Genomic DNA, 26,023 nt, shown 5'->3' on the forward strand with positions numbered 1-26,023 from the left:
GATAATTAACCCTTCTCATGTAAATGTATCCGCAACAAAATCTTCAAAATTTTCAAGCAGTTATCACCAAGAATGATGCTAGAAGACCCACTAAACAGTCAACGTGTAATATTGGTAGAAAAATGTGTTAAGTGAATATTAAGCTTTTTAAAAAATCAGTTATAACATTTTATCTACAGTATGTGATAAATACATTAAAGTACGTTTGATTTATCAACAAGGGAAGAAACAAAACATGGAAACATTAATGAGATTTTGTCTCAAATGGGTAAAATTTTCCCCTTTTATTTTAATTTTCATTCATACTTTTATGAAGTATTAATAAGGAAAATTATCTCTCTAAAACTTGCATGCCATTCAGTTTGATTAGTTTTTTCTAAATTTAGCCTGTTGGCAGGTGTATATCTTTTCTTGTCTTTACTCGTATATCATGTTAATTCTGCAAGACTAATTTAGCTCCAGAATTGCCTTTTTAACTTATGGCCTGCACTACATTGCAGTGACAAATCACACCTTCTGCATGAAGGATCAGAATAAACATTCAACTTGGACTTTTTGAGTTCTTTGCTTTGAGAATCTTCGCAGTTGATTTCTTTTGGTATCTAATTGTGTCAGAGACTGAGATACTAGAATCTTGATTGCAAGCTTGATTTTGTTTATTATCCCACTAGTTCTTCAGAATGCTACAGGCAAGAGTGCTAAGAAGATTTAGAAATTGGGGCTGAAGTGCTAATTATACCCACAGCAGAAAACTTCTTAATTATAAAGAGAAATAAAAGTTATTTAACTGGAGCTTTTCAGAAAGCAGCAACAAAGATAATGTTTCTCCAATAAAAGAAATGAGAGAGAAAAAAGTTATGGTGATGCTTTGCTTTTTCCTGCCCATTGGTGACAGATCATGTTGTCTCTACAGCACTGTTCAACCTCATACCCGTGGGACTGCGCGTTGTTGCCATCCAGGGCGTGAAGACGGGGTTGTATATAGCCATGAATGGAGAAGGTTACCTCTACCCATCAGTAAGTAGCATGCCAGAGATACTGGCGATTCATTCAATGTTTGTAAAATAACAACAGCAGCAGCAACAAAAACCAGACGGTTCTGTGTCTACTGATTCTTTGTGTACTGATTCTGCCACTTTTGGTCCAGTATGTGATCTTTATTAGAGTGCTGTCGGAGCTGTTTATTTGTTATTCACCGATATTTGAAAATATGATTATATTTAGAAGAGTAATATAAGTCTATATTGGCCATATTTTAAAAAATGGCCCAGCTCACAAAAAAAAAAAAAAAAAAAAAATCAGTTTTGAAAGAGCTATTAACATAATCCTTATTTCTATTTAGAAATGCAGTTGTCTTAGGAAATTTCTTGTAAAAGATTATTTTTTTTAAAAAGGAGCTATCTTAATATTTTTAAAAGAGAGAAAAGAAAAAGGAGAGCATTTATTTTAAAAGCAAGAATTCAAATTGGGTAAATATTTTACCAGAAACATAATTATTTCAAATATTGGACTATATATTTCATACAGATCTAAGCAAGTCTCTGTGTTTTGTGTCAAAGTTTATTAGAGGTTGAGGACTTTTCCAGCCATATGGCCTCTTCTGAAATATTTCCTATGTACAAATAATGTGCATTCAGATGTGCTGTATCCATACATTACAAAGCACTTAGAATTCATTTCTGCCACAAGTTCAAGCAATAAAGACTTAGGTGAAGGTGCTTATTTCCACTATCTTTTGAGCAAAAATTTATGAAGTCTTAAATGCCTTATAATAAGCTGTGTTTTGAGTTTGCATGAAATCTTCATATAAATTCTTTAAAACTTTGTTGTTAAATATCACCACCAACACATATAGATATATAACACATAAGATATATATATATATATCTTAAGCAGAAACATTCTCTATGGGCCTCCCATGAAGTATGATCTATTTTCTTCAGTAAATCTGGGAAATCTTGTCAAGGGGAAACGGAATTTGAGCTGCGGATACCCTTTCTGGTGAGATCAAAAATGCAGGCTCCTGTTATTAGTGAGTCTTCATCTGAGTTCCCTGAAGGGTGTTTGTGCACAAAGAGCTGGGACCTACATTATGCAAATTTCGTTCCCTTGCACAAGATGAATATGCAACACATTGGAAGCAAGATCAAGCTGGAATTGCCTTTTCTCCCTTTAGGAAAAATCCAATACAGATGAAGATCATTTTCTAGAGATGCCTTATTTCAGATACAAGTCACTTTTATTGATTTGCTATTTGTTTTGTTATTTTTTGTTTCTTTATTTTCCTCCCAAGTAATCTTTGAGAGTAATCATTATATTCATAGCCTCTAGTCCTCTTTCTGCTCACAATTTTATCACATTGTTGTACTCTGGTCTATATGTTGATGGCAGGGGAGATATAAATTTTTGTTTTATCTTCTCCTACCAGGGAGATTCTTTTTATGTGGCTGTCATGAGGTTGTAGATGTATGACATTCTTTTTTAGACATAGGGTATATCAACTTAAGTATGTGTTTTAGCCTAAAATAAAAGTATTGGTTATGTTCAGAGCAGACCCAGCAGCAGGAATAAAAATAAGGAATGTAGTAACTGCCCAGTCCAGTCCCCAGCATTTAAATTTTTTGTTTAAATTGACCAATACAATTATATGTATTTATCATGTACAGCATGGTCATTTGAAGTATATATGCATGGTGGAATATTTTAATCTAGTTAATTAACAGACACATTGCCTCACACAGTTATCATTTTTATGTTAAGAGCACTTAACATCCACTCTCTTTGCATTTGTCAAGTATACAATTCATTGTTATTAATTGCAGTCACCATGCTGTACAATCGAGCTTCTGAACTTATGCCTCCTATCTAACTGTAATTATGTATCCTGTGACCACAATCTCCCCTTCCCCTCTCCCCCTAACCAGTGCCTAGTGTCTTAAATGGAGCTTCCCTGTACAAAAATCAGATGTCATGAAGCCAGCTGTGAGCAAGTGTTTGTCCAGGGCGTGTCCCAAGAACAAGTTCAGGCTTATTACTTGATGCATTGTCCCCTGTTCTCACCCCTAATTCTCCAGTGACTTGGCTGTGGGCCTTCCCTTTGGTGGCTTCATTCCCTGATGTAAAAATCTTGGTTTTCTCCTCTCCCCATTTTTGTCTCTTTGCTCTGAACCCAGGGTCTGGCAAGAGATGCTGTATTCACCTTGCCCCTACCCGAAGAGAACTCCTGTGCCGAGGCCAGCACCTTACAATTCTTAGCCATCTTGCAGGAAAAGGACTTAGACAAAAACCAAGAGCGATTTTGGGCCGAGCCCATGGCGCACTCGGGAGAGTGCAGCGCTGGGAGCGCGGCGACGCTCCCGCCGCGGGTTCGGATCCTATATAGGAATGGCCGGTGCACTCACTGGCTGAGTGCCGGTCACGAAAAAAAGACAAAAAAAAAAAAAAAAAAGAGCGATTTCAAGATTTACCACATTGTTTATTTCAATGTGACAAAATGTAAACTTTAAATATTTCAGTACAGGAACTATTGTTCCAAATCATCCATTCCATAATTAGATATAGAGAGCCTACTAAAATAATATTATAGAACATAATACAACAATTAATGTACTGTATGATAATAATAGCTATGCTTGTGTGATAATACTAGTGCTATTTGTATAGTCCACTTTGACTAGCACTGTTCCAAGCACTTTACATGGATTAGGTCATTTAATCCTTCCAATAACCTTTTTAAAGCAAATCCTATGCAAATGAGGACACTGATATATAGAGAGTTTGAGAATCTGCTCAAAGTCACCCAGGTAGTAGATAGAAAAGACAGGATTTAAGCATAGTAAGTCTGACTCATTAGCTTATATTTTTAACTGTTTTACTATACAGCTTCTATGTGCCAGACATTTTTCATAATATGGTCTGTCACTTATTCTAACAAGAAGTTATAAACACATAATGAGGTAATGAAAACCTTTAGGGAAATGATACCTAGGGAATAAGCTTCATTTCAGGGCAATTATTAAGAAGTATAATTTGAAACAAAATCTGTTTCCTTATGAGACTTTTGAATGAAAAAATAAAAATCATAGAAAATTATATTTGTCAGGGAAAAGCTTGAAATTATATAATGGGTGTTTAATATTTTTAAAATTTATTACATTTAACACTTGAACTTTAAATTTTAAGAGCCATAACAAACATTGTTAGTCCAACTAAGAAGTTTTCACTAAATTGAACATATTTGTTAAGATGGCAAGTCCAGTCAAGCTCAGATTTAAAGAAAAAGTTGATAAAGATTTAAGTCTGCGAAATGAAGTAATCTGTTTTAAGCTTATGCCTACTTTAAAAAATATCAGCTTAATATTTGTGCAGTGTAAACTAGTGTCTAATACGGAATCAATTATACTGAGGATCTATAGATGTAGAATAGATGTAGGTGATAAAATATTCAAGTCATTCAAAGTGAGTCCTGTTAAATGAATATCATACTAGTGATTTGATTTTAGGTGTACATTCCTCTATTTGTATTCCAGGAGGTAGCTCTCATAATCCCTTGCTACCCAAATAAAGATATTCAATATGTCAGAAAATTCCACCATAGAGGGACAGAAAAAGGTATCTTGATTGAGATGTCAGTGATTACATTTCCAGTGTCGAAGGTGCTTGTTCTCTGCAGAATCTTTTCTTCAGTATGGCAATAGTTATTTCTTTTATGGCCATAATAATCACAATATTTTACTGATGATGTGTCTGAAGAGATTTAACACCAGCTATAAGCCATTTGCTTGAAGGTGGAACGTAGGCTGCGAGGTTGCAGAACAAAAACTGACAAAGAAATATTTTTGTTTAAGAATTAGATGGTTTAAAATGATGTTTAAGGAAATAAATATTGTATTTGGACAACTGTGGACTATTTATAGTGCGGAGAAGAACAGTCGAGTATTTTGTTGCTTGTTTGTTTTCCTGAACAACCTGTGCCTTTGAAAGACTAAGAAAGTCCTCCAAAGAAAGCCAAGGTTTTGAATGTAGATTCTGAACACTCAAGAAAAACTTGGAATGAAAGGAAATATCAGTCATCACCTGGGCAGTGATAAAGAATAATTGAAGTAAGAATGTGTCTCTGGTGTAAGGAAAGAAAGAGGGGCAGCTAAGGCAGGAAGGAAAAGAGACTGATGATAAAATGGTTACAACCCTGAATTTATTCCCAGCATCTGGACACTGGAGCTGAAAACTAATACCTGTGTTACAATTTTTCCAATGTCTCTGGGTCTGTCTCCTCATCTGTAAAATTACAGGGTTTGCCTTGGATGCTTTAAAGTAATTTTGGGGTTTAAAATTCTGGTTTTAGTTTGACTGATTTTTCTGAATGATGTGGTAAAATTTTTACATAAAATGTATAAAGATTCATTATTGGTGTTTGATTACAGGCTGGCAGTTATGAGAATATTATTTTCCTAATGGTGTTGCAAATATTTCTATTACCCAGATGCAGGCATCTGGGTAATCAATAAAGTTCTGGTGCTCTCCTGAAATTAATATCTCATTTGAGTCTCTTAACAAGGTGGTACAAGTGGAGAGGAAAATAATCCCTTTTTATGAAGATTTTGTAAATGAACCAAGAAAAGGCACTGCTACACTGTTCTGCAAATTTTAGGGCTCATAAGAATCACCTGGAAATCCAGGAAAATGCAGATTCCTATGATCAACCTCTAGATATTTCAGTTTAGGATGTCTGATTGGAGGCCCAGTAATCTGTAATTTATAAGGCTCACCACTCCTGCTGGTGACTCTAAGGTTGGTATTCCTACAGTCAACAACCATGCAGCAAGCATGGTTGCAATGGACCATGAGGACTTGATGGAGGTTTTACATCAAGGTGGGGAGAACAGAGTTGGTGAGAATCAGGAAATGGACTACCCAGGCATGAAAATCAACGTTAAGCAAAATAAAATATTTGGTTTTCCTAACTTTTCTACCACTAAGTTGAAGTTTACAGAAGTTTGAAAGTAGTTCTTCACTCTTATTCACTAATGCGGTTACCTAGAAACTCTGGAACATCCGAGGACTGATCAGCTCTGTACACCAGCATCAGCTGACCCAGCTCTCAATTACACAAGACAAATGTGTAAGAATGAAACATTCTTTAATTGAGGAAAACGAGATAAATGAGAATGCATTCTGCGATAAGTATTTTCAAGGACCCCAAAGTCTTATCTACTCTGCATGACATAGTTTTCTGATCTTATAATCATATCTTTCAGGGGTATTTTTATGAGCCTCATCTACAAAGTTGGTTCAACCTTCCCTCCTCTGTGCCAGAAGGCATCTTTTACTGATGTGTCCTGAGTTGTGTTGCTATCTGTTCTCACTATTCCAAGGGCACCCAAACAGGAAAGCGTCAGAGTTCCCACCTCATTCTATTACTAATTGTACGTCATCTTGCAGGGTGCAAAGCTCTAGCAAAATGTGATGGAAAAACGTTATTTTCTTCTTGACATTTACTCTTCTGTTTATTGTTCAGGTTTGGGCATAGAAATGGAACTGCTCTATTTTGCCAGTGTGATACCTAATATCCCTCAAACTCTTTCTATTCTTCCCTGAGAAACACACAGGCAAAGGCATACACATGACTCACCTATGATTATATGCTCATGGAGTGTTGAATGAATTCTTTGCCCATGCCTGATACCCATCCTATCTCTGAACAACACTGTTGCATGTCTATCCTCAGGAATCTGTTCACTGTTTTTCCAGTTGTTGGTAGGTTACCCTGTCCCCTTCTCCAAGGGTTTTTCTTTAGATACCAGACAGTGTATGGGATTAGTCAAATAAACTGAGCTACAGTGACCATAATAGTGGCCATAAACATCCGTTGTAGGTGAACCAAGTGCCTCAGCAGCATGTGAGGACTGCTTATCCTGAGCACTAGCACATTATTCTCTGATGTGGTCCCTGGGAGCAGGGAGGCAAAGCTGTAACTAAGCAAAATTCTGGGTCCCTCGGGTTACACACAGGTGCTCCTTTAAGAATGAAAATTCTTCCATGCAAACTGAATTTTAACTCTGAGTTATTTCTCTACGTTATGGAAGGTCATATTGTGCTCTGAGCTACTCAAGGTTCCATTGAATGCTGGTTGTTGATCTTAAGATAATTCATTCAGTCTGGAATGCAGTTTCACAGAAAGGTACACCATGCACTTCTGAGCAAGAACATATTAGATCTCTTAAGAGTTTTATGTGAAGTCATATATCGGTTTTAAGGTCTGCCCACTACACTAAATGAAGAGAAATGAGTCACAGGTTAATCCCAGCCCATACGAACGCATCATAATTGGTTGCTATTTGCTGTTCTAACAGACACAGAGACTGAATGTGAACAAAACATGTCTGTGAGGCTTTGGAACCACCACATTTTTGTTCTATGACAAGGTGAAGATACTTTATTACATCATTAATCCTGTCTTCTGGCCATTATTTAGCAGAAATAATTATGTGGGCAAGTAGGAAACATCATTCTACTTCACATTAAACTGGTACAACTTGTGCCTTATGGTCCTAACCTGATAAATGGTGAATATTGGTTTATGTCATGAGAGAAGAATTTACGGATGTTATGTGATGAATTAACTGTGTATGCCCTTGAGGAAGGCATAGTGACAAAGGATTGATTCTTAGTGACTCCCTATTAATGTAAACTTCTCCAATTGACTTGTCTGTCTCTCAGCTATGAGCCCTTTATAGCATTGTTTCTACCACCTACTCCTTAGACTAGTGCATCAGAGACGCTTGACATGGCAAATGATTTTCTCTGGTGAATAGGACTCTGTCATTGTTCAAGAGTATTGGTTTCCTGGGCTATACTTCAGGCACAGCTTTGAAGAAATCAGTGTCTTTCTTGCTTGAAGGTAATGAAGAATAAAAGTGTGATATGAAGATATATTATATTGACAGTTGCATAATTATTATGAAATTAGAAACAAATGTTTTTATTAGAAGCCGTGTAAAATGCTCACAATGCAAAGATACAAATTTATTTGCAAGCACCTTCTTTGTAATCAAGACTTATGCTCATATTATTTTTACTATTGTGCTAAATGTTAAAATGATGTTAAAAATAACATAACTCTGGAAGAAATTGTGTCATGTACTGCATTAGTAATTATTTAAATATTGCCATTTAATATTTTGCTTCCTATTCTATAACCATAAATTATTATCAGTAGAAGCAATGGAAAAATTATGTAAGAATTATCAATTCTCATTTATTGAATAAAGTTCTTTCTCTTGGCATATAGTAATAAATACAGGTATTGCAAGTTAGATAACTCTGCCTGCCATTTAATGGTAGCCAGTATGACTAATACCCACATTGTTTTTATTTTAATATCAATTAGAAATCTATATTTCTATCAGTATTAATAACAGGAAAATCAACTTTTAAGCTGTACAAAAGTTTTCTAGACAATTTTTACCTAGGGACTAAGAGCCATTCTCTTAAAGTTCATAAAAAAATAAACTCTAATGTGAAATATTATCTTAAAACAAAGGAGGAAGTAATTAAGAAATTGTCCCAGAGGTGCCATAAAATGGTTTAGCTATTTTTCTAATGCAGTTTGAGTCATTTGAAAGACAGTTTTATAGAGTTAGCAAAGCCAAATGTACACCCAGGAGAAATAGCAGGTAGCCTTTATTTAATTTAAAATTAAATTACACAAGAAGGCTTGCACATTGGAACAGGTAGATAGAAGAATTACCTTGTGCAATAGCTCCCCTGTGTTTATCTAAAAATAAAAATAAAATAATGCTGTGTAGAAATTTGAATGTAGACAAAGTTCTTATTAATTTTTATGCATCATTCATGCAGTAGCAACAACCTCCCCCCTGCCCCCCCAAAAAAGAAAGAAAGAAAAGAAAAGAAGATTTAAAAAAAGCAACTATGTCAGCAATACAAGGCTGTTTAAATGCTCAGGATATTTCATTCTCTAAGCCTTACAAAAGCCAGTCCTGATTTGACTTTACGCCCAATGGTCAGTTCTTAGGACCAACTAGAAATTCCTCAGACTTGTTAAACCATTTTCAGGACCAAAACGTGGTGTTATTTAAAATTTTTTATGAGTAATAACTTTATTAGACATTATTTTTCTAATAGTGATTAGGGGAGACTACTAAATGTGGCCCTTGCAGCCCTTGGTTTCAGTTATCAAATATTTCAATTGTTCTCTTTCTTTTTTTTTTTTTTTTTGTCTTTTTCGTGACCGGCACTCAGCCAGTGAGTGTACCGGCCATTCCTATGTAGGATCCGAACCTGCGGCAGGAGCGTCGCTGCACTGGCTCCCAGCACCTCACTCTCCCGAGTGCGCCACGGGCTCGGCCCCTCAATAGTTTTCTTAACAAGAGACTTGCCCAGGGGTCTGCTAAAACATTGCACATCTGGCAAATGATTAGTGTATATTCATTGATCCAACGGTAGAATGTTAAAATAACCTTAACCATTCTGTTCAATAATTGTATTTTCTATTGATGTCAGTGTTTTACCTAGAAACATTTGGTGCTTTAAAATAATTTTTGGCCTTGAGAAAAGTGATAGATTGCATTACTGGTTACTTGAGGTTATTCTACATTTGAAGTGGTGATAGTAAGAACAGCAAGTTAAAAGTACAGAAACATAATGCCCAGGTAGTGCAAATGTGGGGAGTCCAAAGTCCAGAGTCATTTTTAATGTATTAACAGTCACTTAAAATGTATTAAATTTAATGTGTTCTTGTTCATTTCAATTAGCATGTTTGTTAAGGGTAGTTCCATAAGAAGAAGGGGTGAATGCAGAGGACATAGGTAGATAGCACTGGAAAAAAGTAAAATTATTCTATAATGTATGCTCTGTGTGTGTGTATGTGTGTGTATTTGTGTAGAATTATTCTATAATCATAAATGATAGGAAATAATCTTTCCTATGCAATGCAAATGGGTGTGCACATAAAAGTTGTTATTCTGATATGTACACATAATTATTTTCTTCTTAGTTACCATTTAGGCATTTTTCTGCATGCTCATTTGTGGAAATAAAATCTATCTGTGAAAATGAAATCTATCTTAGGGCTACTGCAAAGATATAATTCATTACTCCTATTATTTTTAATTCTTCAAAGACAAATGACTTCTAGAATTTACTAGGAGACTTGAAAAATTCATGGAAAATGGAATTAAAAGATAAAAATAAAAAACATAAACTTTATTTCTCAATATATGCTCCATCAAGTTCAAGATACTTTTGTAAGCAATGATACCAGCCATTTAGTCCATCATTAGGGAAATGAGGGTCCTGGTGAACCATGTCAATGTAGTCTTTTTTACATTATTAACTGAAGAAAAGTGGGCACCCTTTGAAGGTTTTTTTTTTTTTTACAAACATGGAGAGAGTTTATTTTCTAAATAGTCAGATTTTCCTTTTTTAAAAAAATTTATTTTATTTTGTCAATATACAATGTGGTTGATTATTGTGGCCCATCACCAAAACCTCCCTCCCTCTTCCCTCTACCCCCTCCCTCCCAACAACCTCCTTTCTTTTGTGTGTCATATCAACTTCAAGGAATTGTAATTGTTGTGTCTTCTTCCCTCCCCCCACCAGGTTATTTGTGTATTTATTTATTTATTTTTAGCTCCCACAAATAAGTGAGAACATGTGATATTTCTCTTTCTGTGCCTGACTCGTTTCACTTAATATAATTCTCTCTAGGTCCATCCATGTTGTTGCAAATGAGAGTATTTCATTCGTTTTTTATAGCAGAGTAGTATTCCATTGTGTAGATATACCACAGTTTCCATATCCACTCATCTGATGATGGACATTTGGGCTGGTTCCAGCTCTTAGCAATTATAAAGAGTGCTGCGATGAACGTTGGGGAACAGGTATACCTTGGACTTGATGATTTCCATTCCTCTGGGTATATTCCCAGCAGTGGGATAGCTGGGTCAGATGGTAGATCTATCTGCAATTGTTTGAGGAACCTCCGTACCATTTTCCATAGAGGCTGCACCATTTTGCAGTCCCACCAACAATGTATGAGAGTTCCTTTTTCTCTGCAACCTCGCCAGCATTTATCGTTCAGAGTCTTTTGGATTTTAGCCATCCTAACTGGGGTGAGATGGTATCTCAGTGTGGTTTTGATTTGCATTTCCCTGATGCTGAGTGATGTTGAGCATTTTTTCATATGTCTGTTGGCCATTCGTATATCTTCCTTTGAGAAATGCCTATTTAGTTCTTTTGCCCATTTTTTTAATTGGGTTACTTGTTTTTTTCTTGTAAAATTATTTCAGTTCCTTGTATATTCTGGATATTAATCCTTTGTCAGATGTATATTTTGCAAATATTTTCTCCCACTCTGTTGGTTGTCTTTTAACTCTGTCAATTGTTTCTTTTGCTGTGCAGAAGCTTTTTAGTTTGATATAATCCCATTTGTTTATTTTTCCTTTGGTTGCCTGTGCTTTTGGGGTCGTATTCATGAAGTCTGTGTCCAGTCCTACTTCCTGAAGTGTTTCTCCTATGTTTTCTTTAAGAAGTTTTATTGTTTCAGGGTGTATATTTAATTCTTTAATCCATTCTGAGTTGATTTTAGTATATGGTGAGAGGTATGGGTCTAGTTTCATTCTCCTGCATATGGATATCCAGTTATCCCAGCACCATTTGTCTCCTGCTCTTGAACTGCCATGTTTAAACCTCCCTTAGAGCAGTTGTAATGCAACGTCTCTTGATAATCTTATATTATTATCTGTCCAGATTGTAAGAGGCTTAAATTCATGACACATGTATTAGTTTGCTAGGGCTGCCATAAAAAAGTACAAACAGCAAAAATGCATCTTCTCATCGTTTTAGAGGTCAGAAGTTCGAGATCAAGTGTCAGCAGGGTTGTTTCCTTCTGAAGGTTTAAGAGAGAATCTGTCCTACGCCTCTCTCCTAATGAGTTTGCTGGAAATCTTTGGTGCCACTTGGCTTGTGGAAGCCTCATCCTGATTCTTCTGTTATATGCACGTGGTGTTCTCCCTGCGTGTGTATCTCTGTGTTCATATTCTCCCTTTTTATAAGGCTATCAGTCATGTCATATTAGGGTCCACTCTAATGATGTACTTTAACTTAATTACCTCTTTGAAGACCCTATCTCCAAATACAGTCACATTTATCCATGGGTACTAGGAGTTCAGTGTCTTTGGGGAGGGACACAGTTCGATTCATAACACATGTTTTATTTAACTTTCTACCCCTAACAAATGATAGGACTTTACGCAGCTCAGTCAAAACGATGTTGAAAAAAGTGACTGAATAAATGAAATTGTTTTTGTTAGAAAGTTTGCATGTAAACTATAAAGAAGGGAAAAACTATTATCATGACTTTTAACATTTCAGGCCGAGCTATAATGTGTCAGGCTATCATCCAGATTTGTTACTCTTAAACTTCTTGATTTGTTTGCTTCCCTCCTCCATTAGGGAATCTGATTTATATAGAATTCTAATTTTTATATTTAATTTGGAGCAGTCAATAAATTTACATATTTAATTGTGGAATGTGCCACAGGAGGTGAATGAATTTCCCAGGCTCACACGATTAATTAGTGGGAGACCTGAAGCTAGACCTGGGATTCCTGACTCCCAGCAAGTATATTTCCAGGAACCCAAATTGCTTCTCAACCATGCAGCTGTCAGGAACAGAATTCTGTACCATCCCTAAGGAAGCCTTGGCCATAATAAACCTAAACTATGCTCAGCACGTATTTCTCATTCATTGCTTTCTTGAGTCTAGATTTGGCATTGTTTAATAATCACTTTTCCTCATATTTCTGTAAATTTGTCTCATAGGTAAGTCAGAATTTTATGGGAACAGCATTATGTATTTGGTAAAAGGTACTGTGGATCCCAAGTAAGCATAAACCTCCAGCGTTTTATATTATCAGGACCCTTCTCCTGGGAGAAGGAAGATGTAAGGTAGCCTGAGTCTGAGACCTGACTACTTTATATACACAAACAACCACACATGTTTATGAAAATTAAAGAAAGAAAACTACAGAATCAATGTAGTGAAACACAAATGTTCCTCAATAATAATAATAAATATATAAACAGATACCTGATTTTGTTGTTTGTGAGCATTTGAGCTTCAAATTGTTTATGGTGGTTTTGTCTTCCTTGTGATCCTTCTCAGAAAATTCCCCTTCCCCATGCTAAACACTGAACATATGTCAGGAATAAGTGGAAATCACTCAAATTTGCAATTTCTTAAAAGTATACGCATGTGGATTTTTTTTTTCATACAAGCAGACAGAAAAAAAAATTAGAACTAGTGGCACATGTTAGGTTTAAATAACGCTAGGAAAAAGCCGTAGGTTGAAATGAGGACCACAAGAACTGGGCGAGGACAGAAGAAAAGAATGGGGGACAGAAGACGTAAAGACGGGAGAAAGAGGTGAAAGAAAAAAGTGCAAGTTCGATATGCAGTACTTCATTTATACCACAATGTATTTCTATTTTCAGATTAGTACACCAACTAAAGAGATAACATTTAGAAAAAAAAAATGTGTGTGAGCTCCTTTTATTTAAATGCCAAGTTGATATTCCTTTTTTCTTTCTTTTTTAATTTTTACATATGTTTAAATTTACAGAAAAGTTGTAAAAATAGTGAAAATAACTCTTGTATAGTTGTCACCCAGGTCCAGCGATTGTTTAATGTTTTGCCACATTTGCAAACACCTCTTCTCTCTCTCTCTCTCTCTCTCTCTCTCTCTCTCTCTCTCTCTCTCTCTCTCTCTCCGTTTTGTATGATTACTATGTTCTTGAGCCATTTAAAAATTAGTTTGGTCACTGCTCCAGCCCTGAGCAGCCTTTCTGGTTATAGTCTTCCTTCTTTCTTTATCTGACAGCTGGAAAAACCACCAGTAGTTTTTGGATTCTCCGGCCCTTTCTGAAGCATGTGACAAATCTAAATCTCATTCACAGTGAGGGAATGCGTACCCACCTTTGGACTCTCAGTCACTTAGACTCCCTCCTCCTTTTTCAATATTTGATTGACACGTAACACTTTTATAGGTTTTTAGAACCTGACATTTTGTTAAATAAAATACAATGGAAAAAGAACTGGGGCTGGATTCTATAGAATTATGTTCTAATTCTGATGAAATGTAAGATTACTCTTTTGTTCTAATTATTATTTTTGTGTGTGTTTCCCCTCTTGGTAGACCTCTATGACTCTTTAAGTCTCAATTTATTCAGTAGTATAAAAGGTAAAATGCATGTCCCGTCTAACAGGGTTAATAAAAATGTAAAATGATATATGTTAATATGTACTAAATATCTTTCATTTCCTTGATTATTTTTTAAATGTTGTAATAAGTCTTTCTATAGTTATAAAATGGTTAGCTCTTAAAATGAAATGTTAAATTTGGAATACTAGGGTACTTTTTCTAATTGCCTGACCCATTTTGGAATTTCTTAATAAAGATTAGAGGCCCTGCTTCCTTTGGAGAACAGATCAGTTTTTCTACCACATTTACTTCTGGTTGTTTCCATCACTTTCCTAAATGCAAGACAGACAACATCTTTTCCCCCTCAGTTCTTTCTGCTCTACATGCTTTGTTAATTTTTTTTTTTTTTTTTTTTTTTTTTTTTTTTTGTGACTGGAAAATGCCTTAGTTCTTTTAATAGGCTGTAAATTCCATTGGGTTCATTTAGTCTGAGATAAATTGAATTCTGCTTTTACTATATAGTACTCTATAAAAGTGAGATTCTCTCTAAAGTGAAGGCTGTGATATTTTTCAGTAACTTTGTAGATCTGAGGATGCCTTAACAAGAATTGGAGTTTCTCTAAAAGACTGGAAATGCCAATTTCATTCATCTCACAGAATATGACATTAAGTTTTCAACAGAAACTTGGTTACCATCAGTCACTCCAGTTCCTGACTAATTATCATGTTTTTGTTTATTTACACAGACACACTTCATCACAAACACACACATGATCATTTTAGTAACAAAAAGAAATACAGATTCAGTTATCTCATTTAAAAAATTCAGTAGTTCACTGTCTACTACATTTGTTCTCATGACTGATAATACTTCTGATGCAGAGAAATAGAGATAATAAGTTAGGCTTCATCTTAATATCTAAAATGATCCTATAATTCATCTTAGGAAGGGGAGAGAGTTGACACGGGTTACGAGTCTCAATAGACAATGACTAAAGGGATTTTGATGAACATTCAGTTGCCTAAATAAGAGACCACCACGAAGATCTCTGAAGACAGGAATAGTTTTACCAATTTTATCAACACATGTGAGTGTTTCTTTATTTCTAATCTAAATTCCAGTATTGTTTTGTAGGGAGACCATATTCTTTTGTTCTGTTTCAAAGCTGACTCTGTAGAAGAGTTGAATTTTAGAACTGAAAGGGACATCACAGATCAAATGTTTCAACTTCTTCACTTTAGAGATGAAAAATCTGAGAAGTAAGAAGGATGAGGAATTTATCAAGAGACCCGGTTTAAAGGCAGGAATAAAATTCAGATTCATTCTCCCTTGCAGTGCATGGCTTCTTCCCCCGATTAATTGGCTATATGGAAAATCCACTGGCTAGACTTTGCTTCCCGATTCCCTTTCATTTTGTCTTCCCACGTAATTCTTTTCTAATGTTAATTTTGATTCTCCCCCGAATGAATTCAAATTTTCCCATAAACTTTTTTCAATGTCCATAAAATTTTAATGAATCACCCCACAGTTACATGTTTATGTACTGTCTATGACTTCATGAGTTGAGGCAGAGTTGAATAGTTGTGACAGAGATCCTTTGGCTTGCAGAGCTGAAAAGTGGCTCTTTACAGAAATATGTGCTGATTTCTGTTCTATATGTAAGCATCATGGCCAATAGTCTTCCTTTACGTACTGCTCCTGATGTGTCCCACCTATTTTCACTTATACCATTGTCGTTCTTGTTCAGATATACATATTTGACTTCTTTGACTTATAAGTAATGTAAAAGTCTGTGCATAATATCCAAATCCATGCTTAAAAACATATTTTTTTTTTGCCATTGAGCTTTTTCTTAGTTGAAATTTGTCCCAATAATATATTCTGTTGGACACCTTGTCTTTCTACATTGTTCAAATATGTCTGTCATTGTAATGGTTACTGTTGAGGTTTTACCATGTGCTCTTAACAACCTGTACACTTGACTGCCTGCATCGAATCATGCAAAATTCTTAGAACACCTATAAAGCAGACCACTTTTCACAACCAACTTTCAAATAAATCAAGAAAATTATGATTCTTTTTTATGAGTATTTCTAACCATTTTTCTTTCTTTTCTTTTTTTAAATTTATTTTTAATTGAAATATAATTGATTATACATATTTGTGGTACAGAGTTGACTCAGTATTTCTGTACAGTATGTGATGATTGAATCAGTATTTTTAGCATGTTCATCGTTACACATTGTAGTTATTCTTTGTCTGCACTACCTAATTTCTCCCTAACCCGCTCTTCTCCCCCTTTCCAAACTCTAGTGACCATAGATCTGTTCTCTCTTCCTAAGAGTTCAACTTACTATTGTGGTTGTTTCTTTCTTTCTTTCTTTCTTTCTTTCCTTCCTTCCTTCCTTCCCTCCTGCCTTTTTTTCTTTCTCAGCACCCACTTATGAGTGAGGACATGTGGTATTTCTCTTTCTGTGCCTGGCTTATTTCACTTATAATTTTCTCCAAGCTCATCCATGTTGCTGCAAAGGGAAGAATTTCATTCTTTTTTATGACTGAGTAGTATTCCATTGTGTATGTATACCACATTTTCCTTCTCCAGTCATCTGTCAGTGGTCATTATGTTGGTTCTTCACCTTGCTGTTGTAAATAGAGCTGTGATAAACATGGGACTACAGGTATCCCTTGGACATGATGGTTTCCATTCCTTTGAGCAATCCCAACCTAGTAGTGGGATTGCTGGATCATATGGCAGTTCTATCAGTAGTTGTTCAAGGAAGCTCCATACTGTTTTCCATAATGGCTGTGTTAATTTACAGTCCCACCAACAGTGTAGGAGGGATTCCCTTTCTCCGAATTCTCCCCAGCATTTGTTATTCTCTCTCTTTTTGATAATAGCTAGTCTAATTGGGGTAAGATGATATCTCAGTGTGTTTTTGATTTGCATTTCCCATATGATTAGTGATGTTGAACATTTTTTCATGTACCTGTTAGCCTTTTATATGTCTTCCTTTGAGAAATGTCTGTTCAGCTCCTTTGCCCATATTTTAATTAGATCCTTTGGTTTTTTACTGTTAGTTGTTTGATTTCCTTGTGTATTCTGCATATCAGTCCCCTGTTGGGTGTATAGTTTGCATATATTTTCTCCCATTCTATAGGTTGTCTTTTCACTCTGTTGATTGTTTCCTTTGCTGTGCAGAAGTTTTTTAGTTGTACATTATCCCACTTGTTTATTTTTTCCTTTGTTGCCTGTGCTTTTGAGGTTTTATTCGTAAAGTCTTTGTCCAGTCCTGCATCCTGAAATGTTTCCCTTATGATTTCTCCTAGGAGTTTTACAGTTTGGGGTCTTATATTTAAGTCTTTAATCCATTTTGAGTTGATTTTGGTATATGGCAAGATGTATGGGTCTAGTTTCATTCTTCTACACATGGATGTCCAGTTTTCCCAGCACCATTTACAGAAGAGGCTGTCTTTCCCCAATATATGTTCTTGGTGCCTTTGTCAAAGATCTACTGGCTGTACATATATGGGTTGATTTCTGGGTTCTCTATTCTATTCCTTTGGTCTGTGTGTCTGTTTTTATGCCAGTACCATGCTGTTTTGGTTACTATACCTTTGTAGTATAGTTTGAAGTCAGGTAGTGTAATGCCTCTGGTTTTATTTTTTTGCTCAAAATTGCTTTGGATATTTGGGGTCTTTCATTGCTCCATATGTATTTTAGGATTTTTTTTTCTATTTCTGTGAAAAATTTCATGGTTATTTTGATGGGGATTACATTGAATTTTTAGATCACTTTGGGTAGTATGGACATTATCACAATGCTAATTCTCTCAATCTATGAACATGGAATATCTTTCCATCTTTTGGTGTCCTCTTTAATTTCTTTCAGCAGTGTTTTTTAGTTCTTCTTGTAGAGATTTTTCACCTCTTTGGTTAAATTTATTCCTAGGTATTTTATTCTTTTAGTAGCTATTGTAAATGGGCTTGCTTTCTTGATTTTTTTTTTTCTGCTTGTTCGTTGTTGGTGTGTAAGAACACTACAGATTTTTGTGTATTGATTTTGCATGCTGCAGCCTTACTGAATTTGTTTATGAGCTCTAGGAGTTTTTTGGTACAGGTTATGAGTTTTCCTATATATAGGATCATGTCATCTGTGAACAGAGATAGTTTGACTTTGTATTTTATCTTTATTTCATTCTCTTACCCAGTTGCTGTGGCTAACACTTCCACTACTATTTTAAATAGGAGTGGTGAGAGTGGGCGTCCTTGTCTTATTCCTGTTCTTATAGGAAAAGTGTTCAGCTTTTCCCTATTTAGGATTATGTTGGCAGTGGGTTTGTCTTATATGGCTTTTATTGTGTTGAGATACTTTCCTTCTATACCTAATGTGTTGAGGGTCTTTATCATGAAGTGATGTTGAATTTTGTCAAATGCTTGTTCTGCATATATTGAGAGAATCATATGATTTTTGCCCTTGCTTTTGAAGCCGTTGAACTTACACTGAACTACAGACCTTTAGAAAGAATTTGGTCATGGCTAAAGATATTGATATAATAAATTCAGAAACAGTCACTCTGGTTATCTTGATATGTAGACATTAGTTCTGTCACTCCACCAGGGACAAATCAGAATTTGAAGATCAATACTTTGTACTCTGAGGTCATCCTATGTGCCCACACTTTTCATTCCCCACATCAGCCCCAGCACCACTGAAGAAATCAATTAGGGTAGATTTAAGTAAAAGGGTAGAGGAGAAGGTTTAAGTAAAAGTAGTCAAAAGTGCAGTGAGTTGATATTTTAGTCAATGTAGACTGCATGAATTCTACTCCAGAGTAAAGGTTGATTTATGTACGTGGAAAATATCTGCATGTTTAGTAATTCTTAATATGCTGACATGCTACTGAGTAATTCACAAATTTTCCTGGTTTTCTAAGTTTCATAAAGTCTAATAAGTTTTAAACAGAGTTGGAATAACCTTTTATATTAGTGCATTTCTGTTGCTTATAACAAAATACTTGGAACTGAGTGATTTGTAAGGAAAATTAAATTTATTGCTTACAGTTTCAGAGACTGGGAAGTCCAAAGTCCAGGGAACACATCTTGTGAGGGTCTTCTTTGGTGGTGGCTTTACAGCAATGCAGGGGTCTAACATGGCAGAAAATGGTGGAGCAGAGAAAAAGAAAGAGACTATCATGTGCTCTCCTTTTAAAGCCCTCAGAAACACACCGCTAACCACCATTATTAATCCATTTACTACAGCATAACCCTACAATCTAATCACCTCTTCAAAGCCCCATCTTTCAGTTACCATAATAGGATTTTCCACCCTCAAGAGTTACAGTGGGAATTCAGCTTCTAATAATATATGAACTTTGAGGGAGAAAATTTCATTAATTTACAGCACCTTTTTATGTAATATTCCTATTAATAGAGTGACAAGTTTATAAAAAAAAATAAAGAAAATCTGGAGCTTTTTGGTCAAAGTTGTCTTTTTTTTCTTTTTCTTTCTTACTTTCTTAAAAAAAATTACTTTTCACTTCAGTTTATTTCATTGTTAGATGTCAGGATTTCTTCATCTCATCCCTACAATTATTACTATCTTTCTGTTAACATGGAATTAATTGCTTTCAATATGTCACTGAAATGACTTGGGATATCCCTGATAGTAGATCCCTGAAGGAGATCCATAAAATCACTATTTTGTGTTGCCTTTTCAATTCAGAAACTAGATAAAATGCAGCTATAGTATAAATAAATGTGTAGTAAAACTAAAAAAGTTTATGTACCTTTCTAAGGGGAGCTTTTTATTGCTTTTTAAATTTATTTGCTTAAAATTAATTTAGTTGATTTGATCTGCGATTTTAATTTTAACGAGAGAATTTAACTTTATTTTGATGATTATTTTAGTAAATCTTTTATTTCAACTTGCAGTAATATGTATCCTATGCCATAACCTTACAGTGACCAATTACATCACCTCACTTGGAGAAGACATTTATTTTTTTGGAACGATACATGTATATTTATTACATTAGTGATTTTGAAAATATAATTTATTCAGTTATAAGGTATTTCTTAGTCTTTCTAACAGTAATTATCCATAAAAATTTACCACATTTTTATTCACATTTCCATGGAGAAATAATGATGTTCCAAGGAAAATATTAGTATTTTAGTTGCTAATCTGTATGTTTTATGAGAAAACTATTTCATCCTTATTCAGCAGTAAGGTCGATTTAGGTATATTTTCCCTTTGATGTTTGTAATTCTGTCATAATAGAATAGTACGTGTAATTATTTTCATTCTATGTAATGTATGTGTAATAATCAAGGAAATTTCTAGATATCCAGATTGCCAAACTGAATGAAATGTTAATGTTTTCTTCATAAAGGGTATTTCTAAAAAACCAAGGGGAAAAATACATACTGAGTTCCATTCAACTCCCTGCAAATTTTAAAGGGGAAAACCCAGATAATGATATTTCGACAGAATTCAACTTTTCTTCGTACTAAAACATTTCTTGAAGTTATTGCCATACATTTAATCTTTGGGCAAATTTCTATTTTTGTATAATTTCATTTGTAATTCTCTAGATAATGGTTAATTTTCAAATTAATCACAATATTCATAGTAGAAAAAAGGCACTACTTTGGATTACATATTTTTATATAGCTCTTTCTGGACCATATAGTTTTGGGTGAGCATTTATTTTTAACTTCTTTAATCTTAGATGTCATGATATCACTATTAATGAATTGTATACACTTGCTGAATAAATTAAATACAACTCCTATTAGATAAAGTTGTTGTCCACAGGATCTCAAGCAAGCTGCACAGAGCAATAATGAGAAATGCTGGAAGTACTCACAAAGTTGCACACTGATCAGATTGTTGGCACTTTGACCAGATGTGTTGACTCTCCATACTATCTATTATAGTTACACACTGACCTCTGCCATCACCACCACCTCTATGAGGGACAGTCAAGACTCTTTCCCCTAGAATTCAAAGATTTCTGCCAACCTAACCAATGACACCTTTCCTGATCCATTGCCCCTACACCCCCAAGCTCCATCCAAAAACAGAGTAACTTTTTCTGTTCTTTAAACATCTATCACATGTTAGAGTACCTCGTTAAGGTTCTGATGCCATCCTTTATTTGCTTATAGGCATTTGTGTTGTAAGTTTCAGATTCTTAATTAAATTACCCTTTTATACAGTCACCTTCTCTTTCTCTCTTCTCCTTGATGTTTTTCTGTCTTGCTCAGCATGCCTTTGTTGTGGTCTCTCTGTGTTTTCCTGACTCTGTTTTGTTACTTCACCATTACCCCCAAGTCATAATTAGTTTTTGGCACTAGATATTTTGAAGTTAATCATTCACCTTTACATTTGTCTTTGTAAATGGCCGCATTAGAAGTCTGTTCTCTCCCAAGCCAGCAGAAATCTTCCCTGTCTAGCTATTATAATTAGAGAAATTGCTCCCCAAGTTTTCATATCAGATCAGCATTATTTGGTGTTTTGCAAGTTCTGTGCACATAAAGTCTTATTAAGAAAACATTTACAGTCTGGGATTAGAAATGCTTTCAACATTCAAACATAGGCTATGATAGCTATGGAGATGATTACTGAAAAATACAACATATTTCCAAATTTCACCTAAAATTAAATTTTTCAAGAAACTTTGCTTTTTCCGATGAAGGCATAATGGGTTAGTTACAATTGCCATCATGTTTCTTAGCCCAGATATTTAAAAACATTCCTAAATCCTAAATGATTATATATATTGTTAATGATGGATTTTCTTTGAGATGTGCTGCTTTTTCATTTTCTGACTATTTTCTGCATTGCTGCCATTGCATGACCTTTGCCAAGTACTAGCAGATGCATGACATGGCGATAAGCATCTGGTAAAACAAGTCCTTTCAAGCTGAGAGTTCACATTTCAAGTAGATGATGGGGATTTACTATTATGATACCAAATACTAGAGAGAATCAGCCCAAATGAAAGATTTCCTTGATCTATGTCCATCCCTTTACATTTCTACAATGTCAGGGAACACGGAGTGTTGGTCTCTGGCACTTTCAATGCAGTCTTCCAGACTTCCCACATCATAATTCTGTGCTCTTCATTAACCGTTTTGGATTTGCTAGGGTCTGGAAGTTTGCATGTGAACCTCCATGGATATGTCGTCCAAGCAAATAGCTGTACGTGGTAGAGGAAATTACATTCTTCCTAAAACAAAAGTAATTGAGAACGTACATTGAAAATGTGTGTCATGATTACATTTTATCACTTAATGTTTGGAAATTATAAAGTGGAAAAAGCACTGTGCTGCTTATGTGAAAATTGGTGGTTGTGTTCTTCCATAGGCAAAGAATAAAAAAACATAAAAAAACAGCCAAACTGTAAGAGACAAGAACTATGAAATATGATTAAATATATGCTTAAATAAAATGCTAGAGCCTATAAATATATGGTTATTATGATAAATAACTTCCACCAGGGCTCCAAAGCAACAAAGGTTTCAATAGAAAGCAATGTTCTTATCATGGTCTTCAAGCCAATTTTGAGGAATGGGGTCTTTTAGTTAGGTTGAAAGTGCATTAAACATAAGGTTTGGGGATAGGTAATAGATGTATGAGTGGTAAAATGTCAAAAATCACTGACTATGTTAGTCTTGCATGTATCTGGTCTTCCCAGTTTTAGTAAATTCGCAAAATTGTCAGCAATGCAGAGATCTTTCTATGACTTAATTGTCACAATTTGAACAATGTTTTGTTTTAGGGACTTCTGTTTGTGTCCTGATGTTTGTGGTAATGGATAGAAGACATACAAAAGTCTTCTCATAGTTGAAAGGGCTTATATATTTGAAACTAACTTTGTCCCTTAGCACTCATTTAATTTAAAGTATTATTTTTCTATCCTGTCCATGACAGGTCTTCATAGTATGATACCATAGGTTAATTTTGTGTGTTTCCTGTCAGGGTTCTTTCTTTCTCATAATAATTGTAAAATGAAAAATCTAGAAAACTGACATTATTTGTTGTATTTGTATATCCCACGTTTTTGTTGTTAATCCCGTGGAGTTTGAGAGAGCTCTTTTTGCATGCAATTTATTCTCTTTCAATATCCTCGCCTGTCTCTCCCCAAATCACTACTCATTTATTTGCTCTGTCAGGAAAATTTTCATTGATTGGGACAAAGCCCACCTTCACTGATCTTCCTAAGGATGATTTACAGTGTTAAAAATTAGCATTTTTATGCCATTTAATGGAGCCCGTGGTAACCAAAGGAGCTTTTAAGATCCCAGACTACCTGATAGCTTAGAATCACAAGCATTTCTAGAACAAAACCATGAGTGGGGGTCTGGGCAGTTGTGTGTGAACCTGATTGATCAGCAGTGAGGTCAGAGTAATTATTCCTGGCATCTTGACTGATATTTTCATGGCACCTTAGGGTCCAGGGGGTGTGCACTTCAAAGCAAGTTTGTAGTTGCTTGTTATCTGCAAAGAAAACTCGAGATTGGCTTTACAGATGTTATCCTAAGCCATAGGGCATTTATTTAAAGAACAAACATTCTGATTTTCCAAGTCTTAGCCTAAGGAACAAACATTCTGACCTCCAAATCAAGTCTTGCCTAAGGAAATTTGTTTAATCAACTCTACTCTTATTATCGTTACTCCTAGGAGTCCAGCTCCTCCTGCCTGGACAAGCCATTTTTTTTTTTTTAGCTATACCCCTTTCCCTCCAGCTAGGAAAGATCGGGTTTGTCCCCCAGTTTCTGTGGGAGGCATTGACCTGCTGTCCCTCTGTCATAGTCATACTCAGCTCTGAGAACCTCTTGCAGTCTAAGCATCTCTGCCCAGTGACTATAATTAACTGTACAGTAGATGTAACAATATGAAATTGTAATGCACATTGACCCCTGAATGCACGTCTCCTACTTCATCTGATGCACAATGAGGTGAGGGCGGGGGTTGATTGGTTTTAATGCTAAAGGGAAAATTAGATCTGTTGAGCATATTGAAATGGTATATTAATCTCCAAAAATGCCATAGCTCCAAGAAGTGCTCAGGAATAATTCTGACTACATTTAATTTCTGCCTTACTTGCTAATTTTAGAATCTGATTATGAATTCAACTCCGTTATATACCCAGCACATTACATACAGGTGCTCAACACATATTTGTTGTTGAAAGCCTCAGTTGTTTGTATGTCTTCCTGCAGATGAATAGTAATTAAGATAAATCATTTGTCTTAGTATGCCCAGGACAGTTCTGCTTTATACAAGTTGTTCTGGAATAAATATTAATAACAACCTCTGTCATTCTCAAAGGTGTCCCAGGGATAAGTTATATGGTTACTCTAACTATAATTATATTTGAAATTATTTTTGTGATTAATCTGGGGATTGGCATGCATGATGCAGTGAAAGTAAACAATGCTTTCATTGAAAGAATAAAACCACGATGTAACTTGCTTCGCTAGGCTCCTTGCTCTTCAGGCCACACTGGTCAAGACCTGCTGGCTTGACCTCTGCTCCTTCCCTCCTCTCAACTCTCTCCTTTGCTCTCACCATTGCTTTCCACACTAAAAAAAGACTCTGTCTGCAGCCCTTTTCTTTCCTCAGTGTAGTTTCAAAGAGTGACTGCCCAGTCATCCAGTAGCACTTACCCTAGATGACTTACAATTTCCAGAATGTGTTCTCACATGTACTCACCCATCCTCTCTTCTGGGTCTGATTTCGACCTATTAAAGCTAATAGTGCTCCTGCCCTGAGGGGCTCTGTGTCCAGAAGCATCTGTATTGCTCCATTAAAACTTGGATAACTAATATTGTACAGGTAATGACACTAACTGGTGAAGCTTAACCCTATCAAAAGAATGGCTAATGTGCTGATAAGCAAGAAAGGAAGAAAGTCATGACTATGTTATTAAGATGAAGAGAGGAGAGAAAAAGAGACACAAAGGTGAAAGGAAGACGTAGTAACCACCACTACTGCCTGTTTTCTGAGAGCAGAGAGGAAAGTTGGAACAGGGACAGGAGAAATTTGGCACCCTACAGAGCTTAATTGTTTTTCTTCTATTACCTTGTATCTGAGACTCCTCAGAAAAGGTTAGTTATAAGCCTGAAACTACACCAAATGAGCAATAAACTTTGCAGCTGAGTTACCATTAGCAGATCATAACATTACCAAAAAAAAAAAAAAAAACTTGAAATGTTTTAAAATTGATATATATTTAATTATGTACATAATTAGTTATATCCCATATAGTAATCATGTGGTTCACACAAATGATCACTGTGAGTATTCTTTCCACATGGAAAAACAGGGCATTTGTGGCAGCTGTAGAAAAGGTGAGAGAGGTAGAGGTGATCTGAAAGAAGCAGAATAGACAAAAAGACAGTTTGTGTGTCCTACAGAAAGAAGAGTCATGACACCTGGCCATCTTACAACTGCTATAGGGCCGACCGTTGATTTCCCAGTTATTAATTCTAGGATACCCTTTACTATTCCAATGTTCAGTTTATGCTGAAAACTGCTTCTACCTGGAATGCCTTTCCGGCTACTACTTAGGTTTCATGACTTCCACGGGAAGATGCTGAATTTGTTTAACGTGATGGGATTTTGTTTTATGTACGCTTAATAGTAAATAGTATGTATGCTTAATCGTAAATTATGTTGGAAAACAAATCTATCATTGCTATAATCTAATTTAAATAGACCTACTCATAGTTTCTTTGACATGGTGAGCAGTTTAGATGCTGGGGGGGCGGGGAGTAATCCATATAGATC

The 26,023-nt window shown here is 35.4% G+C and overlaps 1 protein-coding gene across 3 annotated transcripts in view; it reads left to right on the top strand.

The window, feature by feature from the left end:
* Nucleotides 1–26,023, top strand: part of FGF14 (fibroblast growth factor 14) — a 652,329-nt gene that overhangs the window by 502,430 nt on the left and 123,876 nt on the right. For all 3 annotated transcript variants that reach the window (XM_063102786.1, XM_063102788.1, XM_063102787.1), the window contains one exon: nt 914–1,017. In XM_063102786.1, the coding sequence (XP_062958856.1) occupies nt 914–1,017 (104 nt within the window). The remainder of the gene's footprint in view (nt 1–913; nt 1,018–26,023) is intronic.

The sequence above is a fragment of the Cynocephalus volans genome, chromosome 7 (genome assembly GCF_027409185.1).
Source record: "Cynocephalus volans isolate mCynVol1 chromosome 7, mCynVol1.pri, whole genome shotgun sequence".
NCBI lineage: Eukaryota > Metazoa > Chordata > Mammalia > Dermoptera > Cynocephalidae > Cynocephalus > Cynocephalus volans.